General features: G+C 50.0%; 10 protein-coding genes across 10 annotated transcripts; 6 read left to right on the forward strand and 4 right to left on the reverse strand.

Moving 5' to 3' along the window:
• Positions 1-256: 256 nt before the first annotated feature.
• On the forward strand, positions 257-3,528 carry MIND_00871000 (Beta-Ala-His dipeptidase; the record flags this gene model as incomplete). Its single annotated transcript, XM_037365369.1, has 16 exons — positions 257-269; positions 323-489; positions 534-659; positions 711-1,199; positions 1,249-1,431; positions 1,481-1,681; positions 1,733-1,802; positions 1,847-1,983; positions 2,030-2,127; positions 2,177-2,455; positions 2,505-2,651; positions 2,698-2,756; positions 2,800-2,943; positions 2,994-3,136; positions 3,186-3,308; positions 3,355-3,528. The coding sequence occupies 16 exons, from the start codon at positions 257-259 to the stop codon at positions 3,526-3,528; spliced, it is 2,553 nt and encodes an 850-aa protein (XP_037218611.1).
• A 696-nt stretch (positions 3,529-4,224) lies between these two features.
• MIND_00871100 (uncharacterized protein) lies at positions 4,225-6,459 on the forward strand (the record flags this gene model as incomplete). Its single annotated transcript, XM_037365370.1, has 10 exons — positions 4,225-4,522; positions 4,578-4,641; positions 4,694-4,798; positions 4,847-4,982; positions 5,032-5,182; positions 5,228-5,348; positions 5,404-5,725; positions 5,769-5,928; positions 5,976-6,044; positions 6,094-6,459. Exons 1-10 carry the CDS (start codon positions 4,415-4,417, stop codon positions 6,457-6,459), a joined length of 1,602 nt encoding a protein of 533 aa, XP_037218612.1. The 5' UTR covers positions 4,225-4,414.
• A 331-nt stretch (positions 6,460-6,790) lies between these two features.
• On the forward strand, positions 6,791-8,562 carry MIND_00871200 (uncharacterized protein; the record flags this gene model as incomplete). The annotated part of the gene is made up of 11 exons (XM_037365371.1): positions 6,791-6,910; positions 6,960-7,063; positions 7,118-7,226; positions 7,280-7,324; positions 7,377-7,389; positions 7,445-7,474; positions 7,533-7,730; positions 7,774-7,856; positions 7,898-8,018; positions 8,074-8,181; positions 8,234-8,562. The coding sequence occupies exons 1-11, from the start codon at positions 6,803-6,805 to the stop codon at positions 8,560-8,562; spliced, it is 1,248 nt and encodes a 415-aa protein (XP_037218613.1). The 5' UTR covers positions 6,791-6,802.
• Positions 8,563-8,702: 140 nt separating this feature from the next.
• Positions 8,703-11,586, forward strand: MIND_00871300 (Pre-mRNA splicing factor; the record flags this gene model as incomplete). The annotated part of the gene is made up of 11 exons (XM_037365372.1): positions 8,703-9,451; positions 9,501-9,643; positions 9,696-9,791; positions 9,838-10,079; positions 10,126-10,267; positions 10,313-10,414; positions 10,464-10,517; positions 10,567-10,785; positions 10,832-10,974; positions 11,024-11,128; positions 11,182-11,586. The coding sequence occupies exons 1-11, from the start codon at positions 8,724-8,726 to the stop codon at positions 11,584-11,586; spliced, it is 2,379 nt and encodes a 792-aa protein (XP_037218614.1). The 5' UTR covers positions 8,703-8,723.
• Positions 11,587-11,654: 68 nt separating this feature from the next.
• Positions 11,655-12,117, reverse strand: MIND_00871400 (NTP-transf-9 domain-containing protein; the record flags this gene model as incomplete). The annotated part of the gene is made up of 5 exons (XM_037365373.1): positions 11,655-11,675; positions 11,722-11,782; positions 11,828-11,884; positions 11,930-11,950; positions 11,996-12,117. The coding sequence occupies 5 exons, from the start codon at positions 12,115-12,117 to the stop codon at positions 11,655-11,657; spliced, it is 282 nt and encodes a 93-aa protein (XP_037218615.1).
• A 94-nt stretch (positions 12,118-12,211) lies between these two features.
• On the reverse strand, positions 12,212-13,260 carry MIND_00871500 (uncharacterized protein; the record flags this gene model as incomplete). Its single annotated transcript, XM_037365374.1, has 4 exons — positions 12,212-12,706; positions 12,755-12,921; positions 12,974-13,090; positions 13,143-13,260. 4 exons carry the CDS (start codon positions 13,258-13,260, stop codon positions 12,212-12,214), a joined length of 897 nt encoding a protein of 298 aa, XP_037218616.1.
• A 107-nt stretch (positions 13,261-13,367) lies between these two features.
• MIND_00871600 (Mitochondrial inner membrane protease ATP23) lies at positions 13,368-14,155 on the forward strand (the record flags this gene model as incomplete). The annotated part of the gene is made up of 4 exons (XM_037365375.1): positions 13,368-13,784; positions 13,837-13,920; positions 13,968-14,096; positions 14,147-14,155. The coding sequence occupies 4 exons, from the start codon at positions 13,368-13,370 to the stop codon at positions 14,153-14,155; spliced, it is 639 nt and encodes a 212-aa protein (XP_037218617.1).
• A 60-nt stretch (positions 14,156-14,215) lies between these two features.
• MIND_00871700 (Phenylacetyl-CoA ligase) lies at positions 14,216-16,912 on the reverse strand (the record flags this gene model as incomplete). Its single annotated transcript, XM_037365376.1, has 21 exons — positions 14,216-14,377; positions 14,425-14,528; positions 14,579-14,631; positions 14,682-14,728; positions 14,774-14,879; positions 14,925-15,060; positions 15,108-15,199; positions 15,250-15,301; positions 15,352-15,403; positions 15,451-15,484; positions 15,533-15,636; positions 15,684-15,706; positions 15,754-15,768; positions 15,813-15,939; positions 15,984-16,003; positions 16,051-16,303; positions 16,349-16,409; positions 16,455-16,485; positions 16,535-16,561; positions 16,613-16,682; positions 16,736-16,912. 21 exons carry the CDS (start codon positions 16,910-16,912, stop codon positions 14,216-14,218), a joined length of 1,746 nt encoding a protein of 581 aa, XP_037218618.1.
• A 117-nt stretch (positions 16,913-17,029) lies between these two features.
• On the forward strand, positions 17,030-20,021 carry MIND_00871800 (Phosphoinositide phospholipase C; the record flags this gene model as incomplete). Its single annotated transcript, XM_037365377.1, has 6 exons — positions 17,030-17,315; positions 17,370-17,755; positions 17,784-18,375; positions 18,421-19,329; positions 19,379-19,873; positions 19,933-20,021. The coding sequence occupies exons 1-6, from the start codon at positions 17,069-17,071 to the stop codon at positions 20,019-20,021; spliced, it is 2,718 nt and encodes a 905-aa protein (XP_037218619.1). The 5' UTR covers positions 17,030-17,068.
• Positions 20,022-20,088: 67 nt separating this feature from the next.
• MIND_00871900 (uncharacterized protein) lies at positions 20,089-21,761 on the reverse strand (the record flags this gene model as incomplete). Its single annotated transcript, XM_037365378.1, has 4 exons — positions 20,089-20,099; positions 20,146-21,254; positions 21,304-21,497; positions 21,750-21,761. 4 exons carry the CDS (start codon positions 21,759-21,761, stop codon positions 20,089-20,091), a joined length of 1,326 nt encoding a protein of 441 aa, XP_037218620.1.
• Positions 21,762-22,414: the final 653 nt, after the last annotated feature.

Raw genomic sequence — 22,414 nt, forward strand, 5'->3', positions numbered from 1 at the left:
TGCATTTTGAATTGCGCACTGCTAGAAATCTCGAAGCTTGGGTAAAAAAGGAAAGCGGAAGCAAACTCGGTGAGCACCGATGACGTTGAGAATCTTGATCGTCTTGACCACCTCCTTCATGGGGGGATAGCGAACGCCATTCTACGCAACGCGCACGTCACTCCTATTCCCCGTTGACACTCGGCCGTCGAGGCCCCCGAAATCAAAGGCCGTAAGGGTCGGCAAGAAGTGAACAAGTCAAGACCTTTTTTACTCAATGGCTCCTCATCGTACGCTTATCACCCACTTGTTATGCGTTTAGACAACAAGGCTCGTGCTGTAGCATCCTTGAGCCGCAATCTGTGGCAGCAGATTGACTCCGACGACACCCAGGGGCCTACAACAACCACTCCTCGTTTGGCTCATTCCCTGCTCGAACGCCGCTCAGTTTTGAGCTTGGCTGCGAGTGAGTTATACATCTTTTGTGGGAGCCAAAGCCAGGATATTCCGGTATGCTGCCTTTGCCAACTTGATCATCTTTGACGCGAAAGCAGGTCTGGGACCGAAAGTCTCTTCGGTTTAAAGATAGTCTACGCGGCCACACAGGATCTGTGCTTGCCCTCGAATACGCGGAAGAGGAGAAATGGCTGTTCAGCGCGTCTGGAGATAGCACAATTCGCGTGAGTGTCCATTACGCGTCTTGTTCTTTCCCTCGACGAAACGCTCGTTAGGTTTGGTGCACGGCCTCACTAACACCACTCTACGTTATTTCGCCTTACCTTGAAACCGGTGCAGGCGATTTGTTCTCTTTGACATGGGTTCCGTCATCTCGAACACTCTATGTCGGCTGCCAAAACACATCCATTCAATGGTTCGACTGTAACAAAGACCTGCAGGTGCCATCTCCCCAAGGAGAGTCTGGCACTTCCACTCCCCGCCGACGCGAAGTACATAAATTCTTCGACAGTTACCCCCAATACGAACGCCGGCCAGCAGATATATACGCCAACAATGGGCCAGGCGCGCAGCCGCAGAGTCGCGACATTTCTCCTCATTCCGAGCGCGGAGGCAAGTCCCCTCGAGCGTTCTTGAACATTTCAGAAGGGAATGTCATGGATTTCGCCCATTTCGGGTATATATACTGCATGGCGTTGCTGCAAGAAGAGGGGGGCTCGTCGCAGGTGCGTCTCGCGACCGGAAGTGGTGATGAATTCGTCAAAGTGGGTTCATCGTTCTCTGGGGCCATTTTTTTTTCACATATTCAACTAGATTTGGAATTGCTCGGATGGGACACCAACAGAAGTACATGCTTTTGAGTGTACTAACAGCGGCGCAATCTTCTCTCTTGTCGTTAAAGACGATTCTACCCTCTTCGCTGGGTGCCAAGATGGCTCTGTGAAAGTCCTAGACCTGGGTACCAAGACTCTAGTGAGAAGCCTCATCGTGCAAGAGGTTCGTGCAGCCCATAATTCCGATGTCCCTCTGACAACGGTTGCAACAGGGAGTTGATGTACTTTCTTTGTCAATAACTGGCTCAGATCTATATGCTTGCTCTGCCGATGGTAATGTCCAACGCTTTTCCGCGTCTTTCGATTGCACCGCTGCATGGAAAGCCCACAATGGAATCGTGCTTTCCTCGATCATCACGACGGACAAGACCCACGCGACCTTAATTACCGGGGGGAACGATGACCATATCAAGGTTCGGTTCCCACCAGAAGGTTATTTCACGCGGTTTAAATAAACGGAATAGATGTGGGAGCTGTCAACATCTTCTGAAGACCCGATCGCGTCCCCGAGCTTTGGCAGCTCTCAAATCCCAGGTTCGCCAAATGTCACTGATGGGCGTCTTTTAAAGTTTTGCCAGACACTCTCACATATGCACTGTCCAAGTTCATATCCATTCCGAGCGTGAGCTCCAATCCGTCACACCGAGAGGACTGTCGCCAGGCAGCGATATGGTTAAAGAAATGCCTAGCCCAGCTCGGCGCTACTGCGCAGCTTGTAGGCATTTTTTTCAGTTGAGAGTTGATTTTATAAACCCGTATAGCTGCCGACGGAGAATGGGAAGAATCCGCTTGTTCTTGGGACTTTTACTGGTGTAACACCGAGGAATAAGACAGATAAGCCCCGGGTACTATTTTACGGGTAATTTATTTCGTGTCAGATTTCTTTTTCGTCTTACCACGAGACACAGGCACTACGATGTCATACCGGCGCCGTCAGAGGGCTGGGACTCTGACCCCTTTCATCTCAATGGACGAAATGGGTACCTATACGGCCGAGGGTGTACCGACAACAAAGGGCCAATTCTTGCTGTTGCTTTTGCAGTAGCGGAGCTCCTCGCAGCACGGAAACTCGGTCTCGATGTTGTATTCCTGATTGAAGGCGAGGAAGAATGTGGAAGTGCAGGGTTTGACGAAGCTGTGCAAAAACACAAGGACATAATTGGCCATATCGACGCAATCCTCGTCAGGTTTGACGCCACAAGATTTGACTCGTTCTTGTACTGATTCCGCTCAAAGTAACTCGACCTGGTTTGGAGAGGATACTCCATGTATCACCTACGGGTTGCGTGGCGTTGTCCATTGTTCATTGGAAATATCCAACGACCGTCCTGACCTGCATTCCGGTATCGAGGGTGGTGCTGTCGTCGAACCGCTTCTGGATATGTGTGGTATATGCCAACTATGTCTGGCCCTTTCTGAACCATGTCAGGGTCCATTTACTGGCCACCCTGACGGACCCAGAGCATCGAGTGAAGATACCGAGCTTTTGTTTGCATTTCCTAAGTTTTGCTTCGTAGCTCATTTTGCCTAGATGCTCAAGTACGGAAGCAGGACGCCGCTGAAAAAGAACGCATCGCACAAATTGCTGAAGGCTCAACCACGACATCAATATTGTCTTCTCGTTGGTGCGAACCCTCTTTGACGGTTCACTCGATAGACATTTCTGGGCCTAGAAGTATCAATGATTTTCTTGACAATCAACGACAAGCTCATAGAACACCTTAGACGCAACGGTTATTCCTGGCACCATCAAGTCTCAAGTTTCGATACGGATCGTACCAGATCAAGATTTATGCACTATTTCCCAGTCCTTGAGCCATTACCTGGAGACCTCTTTCAAGGCGCTCAACTCGCCCAACAAGCTGAAGGTTTGTCCGTCGCATATATGTCAAGTCAACATCTGACGTTGAATCTCAGCTGGCCGTGAAGCATACAGCTGACTGGTGGCTAGGCGAGCTCGAGGGCTTCTGGTTTGATGCTCTCGAGAACGCTGTCGCGGCGGAATGGGGCATAAAGCCGCTACGTATCCGAGAAGGCGGAGTAAGTTGATGTTGATTTTCGTCACAGTATTGTTCATCCTCTGCAGTCCATTCCTTCGGTGCCTTTCTTGGAGAAGGAGTTTGGCTGTCATGCGTTACACCTTCCCATGGGCCAGAGCTCCGACCAGGCGCATCTGCCGAACGAGCGCATATCGCTGGATAACTTGAGGAAGGGAAAAGCAGTCGTTGAGCGATTTTTCAAGACGGTGGTTGGAGGATAAAATATAATAGAGAAAGCTACTAGGTTCTAACGCGACTAGATCCATTGTTGTCGGAAAGTATACCCACGCAGCGCAGCGGTGGCCAAACAGCTAAGGTAGTGGTAGTCTGCCCAGTTTGGTGCTCAAGACTAGAGGCTTGGAACAGCAGGAGTTGTTGCAGGCGCCACAGATCGGTGCGACTCAGAAAGTTGTAACCGGGAAGGTATTCTGGGATAAGGGAACTTTCAGAGTGATCTGTGCTGGGCATCAAATGCTCCCACTTGGCAAGGGTTTTTTTCTGTGGGTCGTCATAGCAGTTCCTGAGTTTTGGGCGACATGAACAACAACAACCTGATCGACCAGAGGTTTATTTCTATGTTTCACGCAGTGAGCTGGTGTGTGTGCTGCCAGTGGGGCTTGGTATTTGAAGGCGATGCGGGCACCGAAACGCGGGATGTTACGAAACTAAACGGGCGATGAACGACCGAAGGGCGTCAAGTTCCGCTGGGTTGGGCCATCTGGCTTGGGTAGGGGCCGGGCGTGTATTTCATGAGGGGTGTTAGAAAGCTAAGTTGAAGGAGGGCGCAATGTTGAGCGTTTGAGAGTCATTCCGGCGAGGATGGTCGATTTGTGGGCGAATATGAGAGTAGAGAAAGAAAAGCCAAAGAAAAGCCTTCGCCAAGTTTTGATTGATCGAATCCCAAAATAGTTGTCTCTTCACTTTCATCCCTGCTTGAGTGTTACACAGCGCAAAATAGAGGTTCCTGCCAGCATTATGAGCTAAAAGAATGGCGGAAGTGGCGGCAACACGTTGTTGAAAGGAGGAATCGAGTGAGCACGTTGATTCCCGTTCTGTTGGGTTGCTCATGTTCCACTTCTTTGGGTACCGGTGGCCCACCACGTATATATGGCCGGAGGAGAGTCAGGGCGCATGTCAACCCGGATGCCCACCATCTACGACCGTCTCAGACTATTTTCTTCAACAGTCACCCTCCATCTCAGCAAACACGCTGGCGTCAGTCCCCTTTTCACAACTTGGACGTCCCCCCGATGTTGATGCACTCGCTTAGGTTGGAATCGTCTGTGCAGTAGCGTATTTCGATCCTGGGAATTGGGCGACAGACCTTCAAGCAGGTAGATTATCTCGCCATTATTCTCTGTAAGCAAAACTGAAGCCCTCTTGCAGGATCGGACCATGGGTTTCGATTGCTGTTCATCGTCTTGCTCGCAGGACTGTTTGCTGCTTTTTTACAATCGCTAGCGACGCGTCTGGGCTGTGTAACTGGTCTAGGTGCGCCTGACGTGTCGACGAAGCTGGCCACCAGATAAACAAGTATAGATCTCGCGTCCCATTGTCGTGTTCTTCTCCACGACCGTCCAAAACACAAACTTCTATACCGTCACCTCCTACTTTACCCGCTCTACCTTCTCTCTGAAGTCGCCATAATTGCAACGGACCTCGCAGAACTCCTTGGGTACACATCTTGCTGATGACTTCCTTCTATTCTTATTGTCTATCTACAGGTCAGCTATCGCCCTGGTATTACTCTTCCCAAAACTCGAAGTATGGCATGGCGTTCTTCTTACAGCCTTCGACGTAATATTCCTGCTTGCACTCCGCGACCCACTTAGATCAACCCCCGTGCGCGCCTTTGAGCTTCTCATTGCCGGATTGGTGGGTGCCTCGTGCCTTTTTTAACCTGTTGTTGACCAAATTTAGGTGCTCGCCGTATTTGTCTGCATGATCATCGTCGTTTCCAAAGTCCACGTCCAGTGGGCAGATGCATTTGAAGGGTTTCTCCCGTCCAAGACCATCTTCAAGTCGAACGCCTTGTATACCTGTAAGTTATGTTCTAACTAACTACTTGACTTGATTTCTTATCGCATTCACTGCAGCGGTCGGCATACTCGGGGCCACCATAATGCCTCACAGTCTGTTCTTGGGGTCTGCTCTTGCTACCCAGAACAGACTGTTATCAAACACCTCAGTCGACCAACCATCGCCCCCACCACTGCAACTCGAATCAAAACGTCCTCCGTGGCTGGAGTTCATTTATTCCGTGTTCCGGACCCCCGCCGCAAGCCCTCACTCTACCCGCGTGAAACGACACAGCGATCGAGAAAACAATAGCATCGTCTTCATCCGGGCCCATCTCAACCACGCGCGACTCGATGTCATAGGCAGTTTGTTGGGTTTTGCGGTCCTGATCAATTCAATGTATGGTTTCTTCTCGACATTTGTCGTTTGCTTATCCCGTCAGGATCCTAATTGTGGCTGCCATGGTTTTCTACTATGGACACGACATCTCTACGTCGAACAGCGAATCTGCGAGTCTGTTTGATGTGTACAACGTCATTGAACGTGTCGTGAGCAAAGGAGCGGCAACCTTGTTTGCAGTGGCGCTTCTTGCTGCTGGTCAAGTATATATTCAGCATTAATTTGTTTGTTGCAACTCACCAATTGTCAGAGCTCTTCCATCATCGCCACCGTTGCAGGACAGGCGGTTGCTGAGGGATTCTTGAACTGGCGGCTTTCGGTATGTCCCTTCAGGATCTGCGCTTTGGTAATAATTGACGTTTTAACAGCCGATCCTGCGTCGACTGATGACCCGGCTTATCGCAGTTATACCGTCCATGATCGTGGCAGTTGCCTTAGGGCGACCAGGAATCGACACACTCCTCGTCGCCTCTCAGGTTATACTCTCCATCGTCCTCCCGTTCATCATCATCCCCTTGATTTTCTTCACGTCCTCGAAGACTATCATGCAGGTGAAGAAGCCGAGTCCGCCAAGCACTGTTTCTGAACCGGAGGCTGATGCGGTGGGGTGGGAGGGCAGCATCGACTACAGTAGTGGGAAAATCACGACGCTTGTTGGGTGTGCGATATGGTTGATAATATTCGCAGCGAATGTGTACGTTATAGCTACGATGATTAGAGACGCGGGACATTAGAGAATTTTTTGGCTGAGCTGAGGCAGTTTCGTGATTCGCGACAAGAAGGGTAGAGAGTCGTATGTTGGCTGGCTCCAATACTCACCAGGTGCATGTCAAAATTGGCAAGTATTTAGGCGCTTTGGACGATGCGCGCTTTCCTCACAGATCAAGTTATTTTTGGCTGAGGCATTGCAAAGCTTGGATAGAGGTACAGTAGGCAACAAAGAAGAAAGCCGTGGCAACAATAGTAATCCTATTTTTGAGGAGCGCTCGTCGCGATCAACAGCCACATGCCAGAGGCGAGCGCTCATTTCGACTGAGAGGATGAAAGCAGTGCCTTTCACCCTACCACCAAACCCAGATGTGGCCAACGGCAACGGCTAGTGTGGTTTTGCATTTCTCGTTGCTGGTTCTAGGATCTGTTGCTGCAAGGCCACTCGAGAGCTCACTCGAGGGTGCTGTCCAGCCAGTGAGTGGTTGACGGCGTCGAGTCACTCGAAAGGCTGACATACAGCTAGGTTAACCATGGACACGCCCAGACGGCTGCTCCTATCGAAAAGCTTCCACCAATAGTTGAGAATAGCGGAGGACCAGATGAAGCAGCCAGAGAGCAGACTTTCGCGTGGGTTATCACCAGCGGCCGTTCTATGATCAAGCCTGATTCACTCCCTAAAAGTGAATCAGAAGGAGCTATATCGCAAGGCGAGCTTGACGGAGAAGACGACAGTCAGATTCATCCACAGCTCCAGGCCATTCTTGCGCTGCGAGCCGCAGTTGATTCGGCTGTCAGCATTGACTTGCTTGATCTGCTGAATGTTGTACTGACAGACCTCTCAAGCACATCGATATCGAAAAGGTCTTGAGATCGATACACGAGCTCAAGGTCAGGCGGTTCTTACCTAAATAGCAACAACAATCTGACAATGGACGAACAGGTTATTGGGTTAGGTGCGACAAAAAATCCATGCACTTGGCTATATCAAGTTCACATCTGAGTGAGCAGGTGAATATGATATCGGACCAGCGATCACGGGTAAGCTCCACGTCCTTCTCCGTCTGAACCTACAGTGACATCGAGAATGACACTACAGGCGGGGTGGGGGGCAAGGGTGGTGATGGACCGATAGGTGGCAATGGAGGTATAGGACAAGGGCCAACGATCAATTCGAAAACAGAGCTTGAATTTGGGATCATCTCAGGAGGCACCGGTGGTAGAGGTGGTGATGGAACAAAGGTTGGTGGAAACGGTGGGATAGGTCTGGCGCCGGTGATCAAGGTCTCACACAAACGTAAGGCTTCAGCACCGCTAGCATGACTGAAGAGTCGTGTTAGAGGGACGGATTCCTGCTGTACGCCAACAACTCGGGCTCGGTACTATTCTCGAGTACGATTGGATTGCTTGCGATAACATCGATGTACCTGTACCTCTGACAGTAGTATTTAAGTCTAGCTCCAGAATTGGGAGGACGGAAACCCACCCGCTGCTCTTTCTTTCTCTACGATGTGGCCCTGGACTCAAAGCAAGCCCCAGCAACAGTCTGCGCCAGCGCCGCCACCAGTCGTCCGCCATATTGCTGGTATGCCATGAGTCCCCATAGAGTTCTAGTAATCGCCGCTCATGTCTCTTTGCAGGTGGAACGGGTGGTACCGGCGGTAAGGGAAAGGATGGAGGCGGAGGAGGAGTTGGCCAAGGAGTTCGTCTCAATATGACTGACATCCACGAGTTTTCCGACATCCGGGGTGAGGCGGTTTTAAACGTGCTCGTTTTGGCCGTTTGATCAGAGTATCACAGGCGGACACGGTGGAACTGGAGGGGAGGGTATTAACCGCGGAGGCGACGGCGGTTTGGGAGAGGCGCCAAAGCTCAACCATCGCATTCTCAAACTTCCTGCGACAGTCCACATTCCATCACTTTCCACCCAGGAGTTCTGCAAGAAGTATCGCTTGAACCAAGCTATCGAGAAGAGACTGGAGGACGAAGGCTACGATTCAGTGGGTGGATTATTGGAGTTGTCTGAGCATGACCTGCTCGATATGGGCTGCAAGCGGGGACAGATTGCTGAGATCAAGCGGGCTTTGCGCGAATATTTGGCGAGTTTGAAGATTGTGGAACTGGCTTGAAAGTGTACCAGTAGTAGTAGTAGTCTCGACATACGATTTCCCCGTTTTTCTTGAAGCATTCTTGCGAGTTTCAGAAGCAAGTCTCAAGTCTTGTGTTGGCGCTGCAATCGATCGAGGCTGACTGTGACTGGCGTGACACACTTACTCTTCGTTGGAATTCGATGGCTCGTACACTGCGTCCTAGAAAATCTCAACCAAGTTACTCCGTGAACCTTGAATTAGATGGGGAAGATGGTGAGGCTGGCCCATCTAAATATGAAGAAGCCGACAGTGGAAGCGATTTTGCACCTGAAAAGGATGCCGGAGGCGACGCGAACCCAAATGAAGTCAACGACGACGACGACGACGACGAGTCAGACGATCAGGATATGGAAGTCGAAGACGATTTTGACCCAGAAGATGGTGTCCTTGACGAAGACGGCAAGCGGTCCAGGAAGACCAAGGGGAAAGAGAAAGAAAAGGCGACCGCAAAGTCAACAGTAAAATCTGTGAGCATGCCTTCTGTTGGTGGGGCTGCAGGAATCGCGCGTACTTCCAAGCGGCAAATTTTCATTCTCCCAACGCCAAGTGTTCACCATCGACATCGAGCTGTTCCTCTTTACTCCCACAAAGGACGCGTCGAACGCCTTGCAAAAGCACCATCTCTTTTTGGACCCCAGTCTACAAGTCCAACATATAATTTTACTCACTCTCTTGGCATCACAAACCGCGCCAGCAAGGCATGGGGCTTCAATGTCGGTACTGGACCGTTATGGGAGATGACTGAAGACCGCGCATGGTACAAGGAGGCCCTACCGGCAGAATCGGACTACGAAACCGAAGAGACTCGTCGACCCGTTGTCTATCGCGACCTTCAAATGCAGTCGGGATGGAAAGCTCTTAGTCGCCAGTATGCGGTTTGGATTCCGTGTTTCCTCTGTCCTCTGAGCGCCCTTCAGAGAAGCTACGCAGTATCTCCCGACTGACAGCATTACCACAGAAGAGGGAAATCTCAATCCACCTCCCCCTGTGCCTTGTTTCTTTGGACCGTTCGAGAACCAGAATTTATTCGAGATTCAGATGTTCCAGAGTCTGAAAAATGGTGGGGTTAGAACACAATCATGCCGTTTTATTGACAAAAGTCGTTTGTTCAGACCAGTTCTTTCCTGAAAGCAAGTCCCATATCTTCAATCCTGGTGCACCAGCCTGGGGACTTGATTGGTGTCCCATTCATCCTGATGATCGCGAAGGTTGATAAAATAGCACCAAATAAACTTTGCTGACTAGAACACTCAGGACGCTTTTATACGCAGTATCTGGCTGTCGCGCCTCTTCCAACCGCTTCGCACGCCCCTGAAGTTGGAGTGAAGGCAGCCCGCCCTGTCTCAGCATGCGTACAAATATGGACTTTGAGCCCAACAAACCCTGCAGTGCTCAGCGAAGACGACCCAGGGATCATGAAATGCGTCATGGTTCTTTGCATTGACAGCGGACCTGCCTTTGATCTCAAGTGGTGCCCATTACCTTGTCACGATCCCGTGAGTGCTATTTATTTCTAGCATTTCATCAAAATAACTCTTCAAGATCGCCAGCAAGCAAGGGCAGCAGCCACGGAAGCTGGGCTTACTTGCTGGGACATTTGAAGATGGATCATTTTCCGTTTTCGTTGTCCCCGAGCCACTCGATGTGACCCCGCCCGGACACGATCCCGCGCTGCCCGTTTACAGTTAGCATTCTCTTGCCTCGTAATTTAGTTTTCATATCTCTCCAGTTAAGCTGCCTGAACCTTTGATCCGTATCGAGCTCGAAGAGACCGCATGCTTGTCTTTTGACTGGGGCAACAGCGAAATAGTCGCTATTGGGACCACACATGGTGCATATTCTGTTGCTGCTGTCTCTCGGTCTCATTACAATGTGGACAGGCATCATTGCCGTCTTCGATTTAGGTCCTGCAATAAAAGCATCTTTCCAGCCAAGTAAGATACACTCATTCACAAACTGGAAGATGAAACCAATAGTTATCAGCTTCTGAGGAAGCAGACGAACTCCTGCCTTCGCACTACATCACTGTCCATCAATCGGCGATTCGCGCCCTTTGTTGGGCCCGGTCACCACCGAGCTGGCCGAATGGAGAACCTCGCACAAATGCTGACCCCACGATCATTTGCAGTGGGGGCTACGATGGGTTGGAGTGCCTTACAGACATTCGGGATGGTCATGGATCGATCATGAATCGGACGAGAGGTATGCTAGCAGGTGATCTTTTGCGTTGAGGCTTAACTGCAGGTAGATGTCGTTCACTCGATGACTTTTTCGCAGTACGGAAGCGGGCCTATCACGATTGACCACGAAAATATCATCAAGGTGTTTTCACTGTCCCCAAGTATGCTGGGACGGGGGCATATTCTAATGGAGCCAGGTGGTCCGATTTGGGTGTGTAGAGAAGGCTATATCTATGATAATTGGGTTGATGAGCATCCAGAGCCTTAGCGCCTCTGACTACCACCCATCACTTGCTGTTGGTTCGGCTGATGGTGTTTGCAGCACGACAAATACCCTGCGGTCAACCCGTCGCGGCAGTTCCGTTGTCCGTGACCCTTCTGTGCCACGACTTAGTCTCACATTTCTTTTTTTTCTTAGCCATTCTTCGTGCACAAGATATATCAACTTGACTATAGCCGCACGACCAAGCAGTTCCGAATGCTGGATCAATTTTTACCACTCGAAGCTTCTGACCGGCCAACACAGACGAAAGCGATGCGTGCTGAGAAGGCAAAGAAAAAGGATACGCGGTTTGTTACGCCTGCGGGCAGCGGTTCATGGCCACGCGAAGTGGGTGTCCAGCGCGTCGTTTGGAATTCTGGGGGTGGTCTGGGAGGGGCCGGCCTTTTGGCATCGTCGACTGCATCAGCTCTCTGTCGTGTCGATTTTGTGTGGGGGCGTTGGCTCGCGGACCGGATTCCGTATAACAGCGTCGATGAAATCAGAATGACTAACGATGCGGGTGACGACGCGATGGACGTCGATTCGGATGAGTCTGACTGAAGTTGGTAGAAAGTGGGCGAGAAGAATTTCGTGTTTGACATGCTAATGTACACTTTCTTGAAACTTATTCACGCAAAAGTAACCTTATTCTGTGTAAGCAGTGAGTGAGGGATGATGATGTGTGAATGAACCAACCTTGTAGAATGCAACGTATCCGCGAATGTTCTCGGCCTTGGCTGACGGCTCTGGGTAATACCTAAAGGAATGAGGGGCTAGTTTGCACTTGCAATCGAGGACCAACCAAGCTACGTCCTTTGAAACATTGCCGTCGACGTTCACGTTGTAGTATGATGCAGTCCTAGATTCACTCAGAAGTGAGCGAGAGAGTCTGTCGCATGCTTACCCTTTCCATGCACACACAGTCCTGTGGATCTGAATGACCAGCAACTATGCTTTGTGAAACACTTACGAAGAGCTAGAGTCGGTGAACACATCCTTATTGATAGACGCGGGTGGAAAGTAGTGGTTTCCTTCAACGACGATGGTGTCGTTGCTGTCCGCGAGAACGGTATCGTTGAACAGAACCTTCATGATTGGTGTAGTTACAATTGCGAGTGAGGGTATTTATACAAGATGGATGTAGCCACGTCACGTGCATTGATGACAAGGGCTAATGCGTCCAACTTCAGTCATCATCTTCCTCCGTCTCCCCCGATGACCGTCGCTTAGCCTTTGACTTTCCCTGGTCTCTCCACTTCGTCATGGCTTCGCGGCTCTCAGAAAGCAACTCGAAGCCCATCTCATCCGCGTCACCGAATCCAGTCTGTTCACTCAACAGACAACAAGACCGGGCAATCGCATCCTCCTTCATCCCAACAAGCCCCGCTAGCCGCCGGTAGTCCATCGACTCCGCCTTAAACTGTCGTATAACACGCACGAAAATCTTGTCCAGCCGGTCTAGCACGCTCTCTGCTGTTTCTACTGCCTCGCTGGAACGATGGTCGATTGCGCGGTTTGCAGCGTTGGCTTCCTCCACAAGGGTCATGACCCAAGGGAACCTATCGTGCGACCAGCCGTCCTGGTAGCTGTCGACAGCGGAGATGTACTCTTCAATGAGGTGGAAGAGCAGAGTGAAGAGTACACGACCGAGCGTAATGTGGAGTTTGGCAGCGAGCATGTTCTGTGAGAAGGGTTAAGATAATGCCTTCGTCGTAGCGCATTTACACACCTCGACGGCATCGAGGATGTACTCTATTTCAATCAGCCATTCTACGTAGAGCTCGCCTTCGAGTAGTTTGTTTTTGCCTTTGTAATTGCAGCAACGCTCGGCAACGAGTTCTTGTGCGTGCTCGATGATAGACTGGACGAGAACCGGCATATCATCCCCTACATCGGCTGGCGTGGTAATTGAGACATGTTTACTGGCCTCAAACGAGCAGCGACATACCGGCCACCACCTTCTTCAGATTTTGGACAGTGGCGACATCGACGCCCTGGGCGAGCCGGCGAAGTATCTTCTCGAGGTTACACACAGGCGCTGAGGCCTTGATAGGACTTTCCTGCACTGTTGGAGGGGATTCAGCCGCTATACGCCACGACGACAACGAAGAACCGACGAGATGGGCAAGCTTGTCGCTCATTGGAGCACTGCTTCTTGCGTGAAGGGCCTGCAGTAGAGTTGGACCGTGTGCGTTTCCTGGTAGGGGTGTGGGGGGACTGGGTTGTAGTGTGCATGGTGGTGGAGAAGAGAAACAAGCTGTGATGATTCCGTAAACAAACAGCAGCGCGTCTAAAGTCGCGTCGCGCACGTGATCGCTCGCGTAACTCAGAATCATTGCCAGATGTCTTCTTCCTCTCCAGCGTCCTCCTTCGAGCGATGGCGACGAAAGGCCATGCTCATCACCGGTCTTGGCGTTACGGAGGACGAGCGGCTGGAGTATCTCATGGAGCAATCCCGCCTCTCTTGTGAAGAAAAGAAACTTCGCTTTATGGAACGCAGTCCCTCTGTTGTGTTCATGCTCCAACACCTCAGGGCTGCCGGCTGCGAACTGCCACCTTCAAATATCATTTGCGCCCCCTGCGACAAGCGCTCGGCGGGTGGCTTCAACCCCGAGCAAGGCGCCATCGTCCTCTGCCAAGGTGTCTTTTTCGGTGACGCACATATGGAGAATACTATGGTCCACGAAATGATACACATGTTCGACCAATGCCGCTTCAAAGTCGACTGGATGAATCTCAGGCATCACGCGTGCAGTGAGGCGCGTTGACAACCAGCTCAAGTCGTCAGCAAAAAACTGACAATCTGTACAGATTCGTGCGAATAGTTTGAGTGGCGATTGCAGGTTTTCGCGGGAGTTGAGGATAGGCTCGTTGGCGTTTACGAAGCACCACCAAGTGCGTGCCCTATTATTACTGCTGCGTTTTTCTAACTCCCTTCGCAGGACTGTGTGCGACGACGCGCCATAACATCTGTTTCCCGAAACGTCATGTGTCCGGACCAAGCGACCGCAGAAAAGGTGGTCAATGAGGTTTTCGAGAGCTGCTTCAAGGATACTCGACCATTTGATGAGGTATGTCCACCCAACTAGTCCCGCCAACTTATTCTAATGACCTGTCCCAGATATATTGACCACAGTTTAGACTGCATTTGTACTGGTCGTAGTAATATTCGTCTGGAAGTTCATCTCATCTACAACTTGGCCCTCGTGGTTGTCGAGCCCTTCCTCAGCTCCTTCGCCTTGTCCCGCAATACGCGCCGCAACAGCTTGCCACTTGCAGTCTTAGGAATGCTCTCCATAAACTCAACCCCACCGGCCAGATGTTTATATGCGATCTTGTTGTCCCGGATGTGCTACCGAACAGTCAAGTCCAGCGCAAGACGAGAAAGGAGAGTCTTACATTAATAATCGAAGCTCTGGCATCTTCCAACGCGGCTGGTGTTTTCTTGACACGAGCCGCAGCGTCCGCGCTAAGCACAACGAAAGCAAGAGGCACTTCACCGCCTAACAATCATGGTCAACAGGAATCCCCCAAACCTCCGAGACACACATACTGTAGTCGTCAGGAATACCAACAACACAAACGTCTGACACGTCTGGATGGTCACTGAAGCCGTCTTAGCTTACATACCTCTAAATCAAGCGGCAGGCACTTACAGTAGAGTGCCTTCCAATTCAGATGGCGCGACTTGGAAGCCACGAACCTGCTGGAAATGAACACCGGTTTTCATTAACCAAGCTGATCTGACCTTCATGATCTCTTTTAACCTATCCACAATCCACAACTCCCCGTCAGGGGTAATGCGGACTTCGTCCCCAGTTCGGACCCATCCGTCGATGAAAGTTTCCTTCGTACTTGGACGTAATCAGCATGCAGTCGTTACAAAGCGATGCACTCACGCTTGTGGGTTATTGTAATATGCCAGAGCAGCAGATGGCACTTTGACCATCAACTCCCCAATCTCATTGTAGCCACCCAGCGTCCCGTCCGGTTTTAGCACGCGAGCAATAACGCCGGGGATGAGTTCACCCGCACCTGGTAATTTTTAGCAACGAAGGCGAACATCTAGACACTTGACTCACTGCCAGATTGCCCGCGTTTTCTTGTAATTGGCCAGAGACTGACGACCGTGCACGTCTCCGTCATGCCATATCCTTGGCCAATATGGGCATCACTTTCGGGAACAAGTAAGACTCGGAGTTGGCAGATTCATGCTTCACATACGGGAATAGCTTGAAGAGCATCTGGTTAACTTCGTCGGAAAGTGGAGCTGCACCTATTAAGATAGTTGGTTCACGCTGATTGGTTCAAGATAGCCAAGGTTACCTGTCATGATCGTTCGAACAGTGTCTAGCTTGTATTTCTTCATAGCTGGATGCTTTGGCATGGTCAAAGATGTGCGAGCAAACAAGGCTGATAACCTGCCTTGCAAAGGAGGATCGCTTGGGGCGGGACGATGCTATGCCAAATAAACAGGTCATACATACAGTGAAGAAATTGAGTTCACATTAAGTGGGTGATTCTATGACGGACGACGCTTTTGAGCATCGCTTCGAAGTTGAACTTGGGGACGATCACCAGGTCGATCGAGCAATAAAGCATGAAGTGAAGCTACAAGGAATTAGATCTAATGCTATTAGTGGAAGTTGGAAACCTACATTGAAGACCAGACCATAGATGTCTGCATATCTGTTCAATTAACCGCAATGGTTCAAGGATTAGACGCACGGTAAAGTGGAAGTACTATCATGCAATTAGTTCGGTCCCAACGTTTCTATTAAACACACCTCCAATGCAGACATCGCCGGGGCGATAACGGCGGTCTTCCCATTTGATGGATTCGTCTTGGAGTCTGGAATGAGTAGCGACTTGTAAGACATTGGCGATTAAAGACGTGTGGGGTATAGCAACGGCCTAAGGTAGTGTTAATGGGAGAGTGTAGAAGCAGAATCCGCAACCTTAGGTCGTCCAGTCGTGCCTGAGTTGCAGTGTGAGCTTCAGCACACCTCATATTGCAATGCTCACCAGAGGAAAAGCTCAATAGGGCAAGTTTGGTCTTGCCTTCTCCTGGCTTGAGGATACGCTCGGGTACGGGCTTCATTTCTGATCCCTTCTTGATCAACGAGTTGATGTTGACCAAAGATTTTGGCGGCTTGACATTGTCGACATCCAACACTAAGATGCGGTCTGTGGGAAGCCCGAATGTCTTTGCGGCAGTCGTCGCGGCTTCGACCGCCTCAGGGTGAATGATCAGAAGCTTGGCTTGTGTTGCCTTGAGCTATCTACAGGTGAGTTCCAGTCCTCAGCCTTTAGTTTCACTTACCTGATATTCCAACTCGCTGTGGTTGAAATCCGGATTCGCGGGAGAGACAATGCCGCCCAACCTGAATGAAGGTTGGTTGAGGGTTGATGTGGGTAATAAGTATTACCGGTGAGTTGCCCACAAAACCACAGGGTAGTCTAAATATCAACTTCAGTTCGCGTTTGAACTGAAATTCGGCGCACTTACCGAGATGATTCCTGCTGAAAACCAGCACTGGTCACAACTCAGCGCCAATTCGACTTGAGAGACATGGAAAAGGCTAACCTACGTCCTCCTCGCCTATAGAGTACACAGACGAAAGCACGTTGGCAAGGGCTTGTGTACGGTCTCGTAACTTGATATCAGATAATAAGTTAGCCATTCACAATGAGCATTGAGTAACTGCACCTCGTCTAACGAGACCTTGCGACCTGACGCGTCGTCGATGAGGAACGGACCGTGACCCGGTCGTTTAGGACGTAAAGTGTCCACATAACCAGAATCCAGCATGAACTGGGGTATGGTCAAATGGTCTGGAACGGGAGGCAATTCTCCTGCAGCAGCGGTGGGCCGGATTTCAGGCATGATGGTGGACCGGGAGAGAGGGGTATTGAGTGCATTTTCCCACTGTGGACTTTGGTTCCGACTCTACAAGCGAGCGAAAGGGTGTAAGCGCGACAGCACATGACCTGATCTCGGCCTTCCTTCTGCCACCACCCATCACTGATCCTAACATGCGAAATGGGCGACCAGTCACCGCCTTCAGCTCGAAGGCGGCTCGGAAATTCCATACGACGACGGCTGGGGCGGATTACAGCGCGCTCAAAGTCACCTGCTCCCAATCGACTTGACAACGATGACATACCAAACGTCCTCCAAGATGGCATTCAGCTGACCAAAGTCTCTCTCAAGAAGCAGCGCACACTTCTGTTCAGACTCGATCCCGAACGTGGCCAACTCTCATGGGAGTCAAAAACTCCAAAGTACAGTCCGTCGTCGTGGTTTCTTATCGATTCTTTTTCTGTTTTTGATTTCCTCTTAGTTCCGGTCGATGCCATCCGCGAACTCAGGGTCGGCGCTGAGACCAAAAATTATCGTGATCAGTTTCAAATATTTGGACAAGACTACGAAGAACGATGGCTCACCCTCATCTACATCGTCGACTCGTCTTACAAGACAATGCATCTCCTTGGGCCATCCAAGGAAATCATACAGATGCTGTTTATCGCACTCAAGCAGATGTACTCTAGGCGGAGCGAGCTGCTGGACGGTTTGAGTCAAGGAGAACGTCTGGATGCCGCCTGGGAGCGCCATTATTGGAATGGGCGTGGCTTCACCCTCGACGATATAGAGAGACTTTGTCGCCGTCTCAAGGTCGGTTACGATGGGTTAGAGATCCAGCGACTTTTTCTGGCGAGTAAATTCTATGTCCCGCGCATAGCTAACTTCTTCGCAGCAAGCTGATTCTGGCAAACGAGGCACTCTTGACTTTGAAGACTTTCGAAAATTCGCCAAAATGCTCAAAGCTCGTCCAGACATCGAACGCATATACAAACACATCGTCAAGAAGCACGGCCCACTAGATTCCGTCGTTTTTCAGACTTTCATGAAAGATACGCAACGGGTGCGTGCGCCGTTCCTCCTTGCACCTTCATCTCCTTACGCCACCAAGTCTTCTGTTGGTACCCACCAATTAAAGGCCATTTACGACTTTTACGCCGAGGACGACTCCAACTCATCTACAACCTTATCTCTGGAAGGATTTACAGCATTTCTGTTCTCAGCCGACAACCCTGCCTTCGCGGACCCTGAGGAGAACCTAATTTATAATCACCACCCACATCATCATCCTCGTCACTTGAAGGGAAGAGACGGAATCTCCAAGCCTCCTCAAGCTGGCGAAATTGTGCAAGACATGAAGCGGCCACTGTCCGAATATTTCATTTCCTCATCTCATAACACTTACCTTTCGGGCCATCAGCTGGTTGGAGAGAGCACGATCGAAGGCTATGTTCGTGCATTACAAGCTGGATGTCGCTGTGTGGAAAGTATGTTGTCGATTTTTTTATTTTCACATCTGAACTTGACACTAGTCGACATTCACCCGGGAAGCCATACACCACTCGTTACCCACGGAAACACCCTTACGTCCAAAGTCCCACTACGTGCCATCTGCGAGGCCATTGACCAATACGCATTTGTCGCGTCTCCATACCCACTCATTATTTCTGCTGAGGTTCACTGTTCTCCAGTCCAGCAGGACATGATCGTAGAAATCATGTCCAGTGTCTTCGGTGAAAAGCTAATGCGAGCTCCGATTGACGGGCGCCCGCCGCTTGCGGAGCTGCCCAGTCCCGAGGATTTACGAGGCATGATTTTGGTCAAGACGAAGAACCTATATCTCTCTTCAAGCGATGGAACTGTCTCGCCCACATCAATAGAAATTTCGTATACCTCGGCGGACTCGACAGCAGAGGAATCCGAATTCAACAGTCTCGCTGTCCCCGGTACGGTTTCGTTTACTCTTGAGTTATGTCCTCTCAACGTTATCAAAGATTCTCGTCGTTCACGAATTCTTCAAAAGGCTAGCGCAGCGATTAAGCATGTTCGCAGTCGCAGTCGAGGCCACTCTGCCCAGTCGTCTGAATCACCCCCCTCTGCATTCATCCCTCTTCCTCCGATGTCAACCACGAGCTCTTCAGAGAGTATCAAACCAAAGATGTCAATGGGCCTTGTTTCCCTCCTCGTTTACACTGTTGGCGTCAAGTATCGCGGGATCAACAAGAAGGAGGAATACGCGCCTGAGCATATGTTTTCGCTGTCGGAAAACTCGGCGAACAAGCTGATCCGGTCTGGCGCCGTTGTCGACCTCATCAAGCACAACAGGAGCCACCTCATTCGAATATATCCCAAAGGAACAAGACTGAACTCGTCCAACTATCTGCCTCACAGTTATTGGTGTGCTGGCGCCCAGCTAGTGGCAATTAATTGGCAGACTGTTGGTAGGTTAAATTTTTTTCCCCATTTATTGTGACCTTATTGTCCGCCTAGACTTGGGCTCCGTCATGAACTACGCGATGTTCCAACGAAATGGTGGAGCGGGCTATGTGCTCAAGCCGCCTGCCCTGCGATCAGCCAGCCACAAGGATTTATTGTCTAAACAGACAGAGCACGTTCTCGAGCTTGGTATTATATCTGCTCAACAACTTCCCTCGCCCAAGGAGGGTGTCACGCTCGACACCTTTGTCGAAGTCTCCTTGCACGTGCCCGACTGGACTGGCTTCCACGCCAGCCGTGCCGGCTTTGGCCGCACGCCCTCTTCCCCACCGGCCTTGTCAAGCACGAGTGCAATATACCGCACCTCCGTTGTCAAGAACAACGGCTTTAACCCCGTCTATGAGGAGAAGATGCGCCTGCCGTTCACCTGTGTGGGCAACATGCTAGATCTTGTGTTTGTCCGGTTCGCGGTCAGGCAGGAGGCCAGCAGTGGTGACGACGAGCCAATCTTGGCCGTTTATTGCGCCCCCGTGGCTTGCTTGCAGCAAGGTATGTCGCTTTGTTCGTTTCAAGAAGAATGAATGTTTACTCTTATTATCTATTAATAGGCTACCGTCATCTGCCTCTTCATGACTCCCAGCTATCTCAATACATGTTTTCATCGCTTTTCGTCAAGATCTCACTCAGAGAGTTGTAGTAGGTCGAATCAGTCGTTCAGTATTTGTATCGCTATTCCCCAATGCAACGTTGTCGGATGATGTAGCTTACTCCAGATCTTAGGAAATGTAAATACCAGTCGGGTTGAAGAGGTACAGACTCACCTGGGAAACAGACTGCAGGGTATTTTTCTTGGATCGCGTTAAGCACCACGGTTATGGGGGTGACGTAGGTGATGTCGGGACCTTGCACTTTAGGTCCGCCATTGATGATGCCAACTAACCGTCCTTGCCTGTCGACCACTGCAGCGCCAGAATCCCCCTTGTCTGAGAACATCTCCCCTTTTGTATCTGACCACAGATAGTGAACGGGGACCTGTTTGGAGACAGAGTGGGGGGTTTTGCCATCAGGCATGTACCGTCGTGTGAAGGACATGTAACGACACACTTGACTCTGCCCCATTGTTGTTCCGGTGGTGGCTCCATTTTTTAGGACCACTAGGCTATCCTCGCAGTTGTCCACCAATCCGCGCAACTCATCTAGTGCGACGATCCCGTCTATCGGCAGCAATGTGGGCTTCGGAAACCCGTCATGGTAGCGGTAGCGCTTGAGTTTGCCATCGTAGAAATCTTCGTTGATATGTGTGCCCAAATGAACAATATTCGGCACATTGTCGTCGGGGAGACAAGCCTTGTCAACCCTGATGACCGCAATGTCTTGTGTGAAGGAGGGACATTCACAGAGGGCGTCTCCACCATATTCAAATGGCGGAGAGTATACAAGCTGACCCAGGACTTGACCCTGCCCGGCCCTGCTCTGCACATCCCGAAGCAAGCTTTGTAGCTCGAGTAAACGATCTTGTGATGTTTGACGCGGTATTTCTGCTAGAAGCCGGGCCTCTGTATTGGAGAGAATTGTTTCGCTAGGCACCAGGATGTCGACCGTTGGTGTGCCTTCGTTGTCGATATCGAAAACCACATTTCCAGAATTGTCGATGTCAGAGGGAAGTACAATGTGACGCGGAACAATGAGAAGTAGATCTTCGTTGTTTTTGAGAAAGAATGAGCCAGTGCCGAAGATGTGAGGACTCGAGGAAGCCGAAAGGGGAATACCTAACGCAAAAGTCAATGGATGACGAAAGTCACCCACCATGTCATTGGATAGCGGAGTAAGCAAAGGTTGGCCCGGCTGGCCCGCAAGCAGGGAGACCTCGCTCTCTCGAATTTCAACCTCGATATTATTGATTCCATGGCTTTCTAGCACACGGATGCAACTGGAGCTTGTGTTGAATATAACGAATAACAAGTCAGCGCAAGACGTACTTCGTGACCACAACAAGTCCAAGTGTTCGCTCCACTGTGTCAGGTACAACAGCAATCCAAACGATGTTTTTGGCAGTGACTGCAGTTTCGCCTTCTTCTTCTTCCCAGGGGGTGAGTTGAACACAATCTATAGACGTCCAGAGCAGTTTGTCATTGAGTATCTGGATGAGTGCTGGAACGACGGTGTCTTCCCACTAGGGCTTGGTTTATATAGGGGTGTTTGTAAACCGGTTTATAAACACCCCTGTTTTATATGTTTATAAACAGCCTGGCTGGAAACACCCTGTTTTATGGTTTTATATTAATAAGCACCCAAAAAGGAAAGAAGCTGGTAAACTAGACTTACTTCACACTAATATTGCTTTTATATACTACTAGTAGGCTTGACCATATCTTATAGGTCTATTATAACATCTAGTCTCTTATCAAGTAGAATCTTTACCTACTTTGGCTGACATTAGCTATGATTAGTACTAGTAGCTATGATTAGTACTAGTACTGAGGGCTGGGTTGTGACTATAAGTACTAACTATGCACATTTCTTATTAAGTATTGCTGTCATTATGATTTTTAGGTCATATAGAGGATTCCTGATAAGGGGTTTATCTTAAATCTTCTAATACCTTCAAGTAAATTGCATCTGGTATATATAACTTAAACATATTATACTAACTTACAAGTGAGACTTGATGGGCTCTAGCTCTCTCTCAAACCCCCTACAGCCTATGAAACTTTCAGACATCAAGTCAAAAGGCCAAAATTTATATCAGAAATTTCCAAAAAAAAAAAAAAAATGGTCGCTCTGGTCATATCAGCTCAGTTGGTTTATAAAACCTAAAAACCGGTTTATAAACAGGGTTTCAGAGGCCATTTTTATCCAACTGTTTGATAACCTTCAAAATCTTTAAAAACCAAGCCCTACTTCCCACATCAGGGGCGTCATTATGGAATGTGGTTTGGCGGGAAGTATCTGTTTTCGGACAAGATATTCCAGGGGGCCTTGAGGGACCCGAAATGGTCGGTCCGCGCGACGAGAACGAGCAATACATCGAGGTACTGGTTGGCCAATCCCGTAATACCACATTTCAGTCTCAAGGTCGGATGGTATGTC

Source organism: Mycena indigotica (assembly GCF_014461135.1).
Source record: "Mycena indigotica strain 171206Taipei chromosome Unknown Mind.scaff0007, whole genome shotgun sequence".
NCBI classification, from domain to species: domain Eukaryota; kingdom Fungi; phylum Basidiomycota; class Agaricomycetes; order Agaricales; family Mycenaceae; genus Mycena; species Mycena indigotica.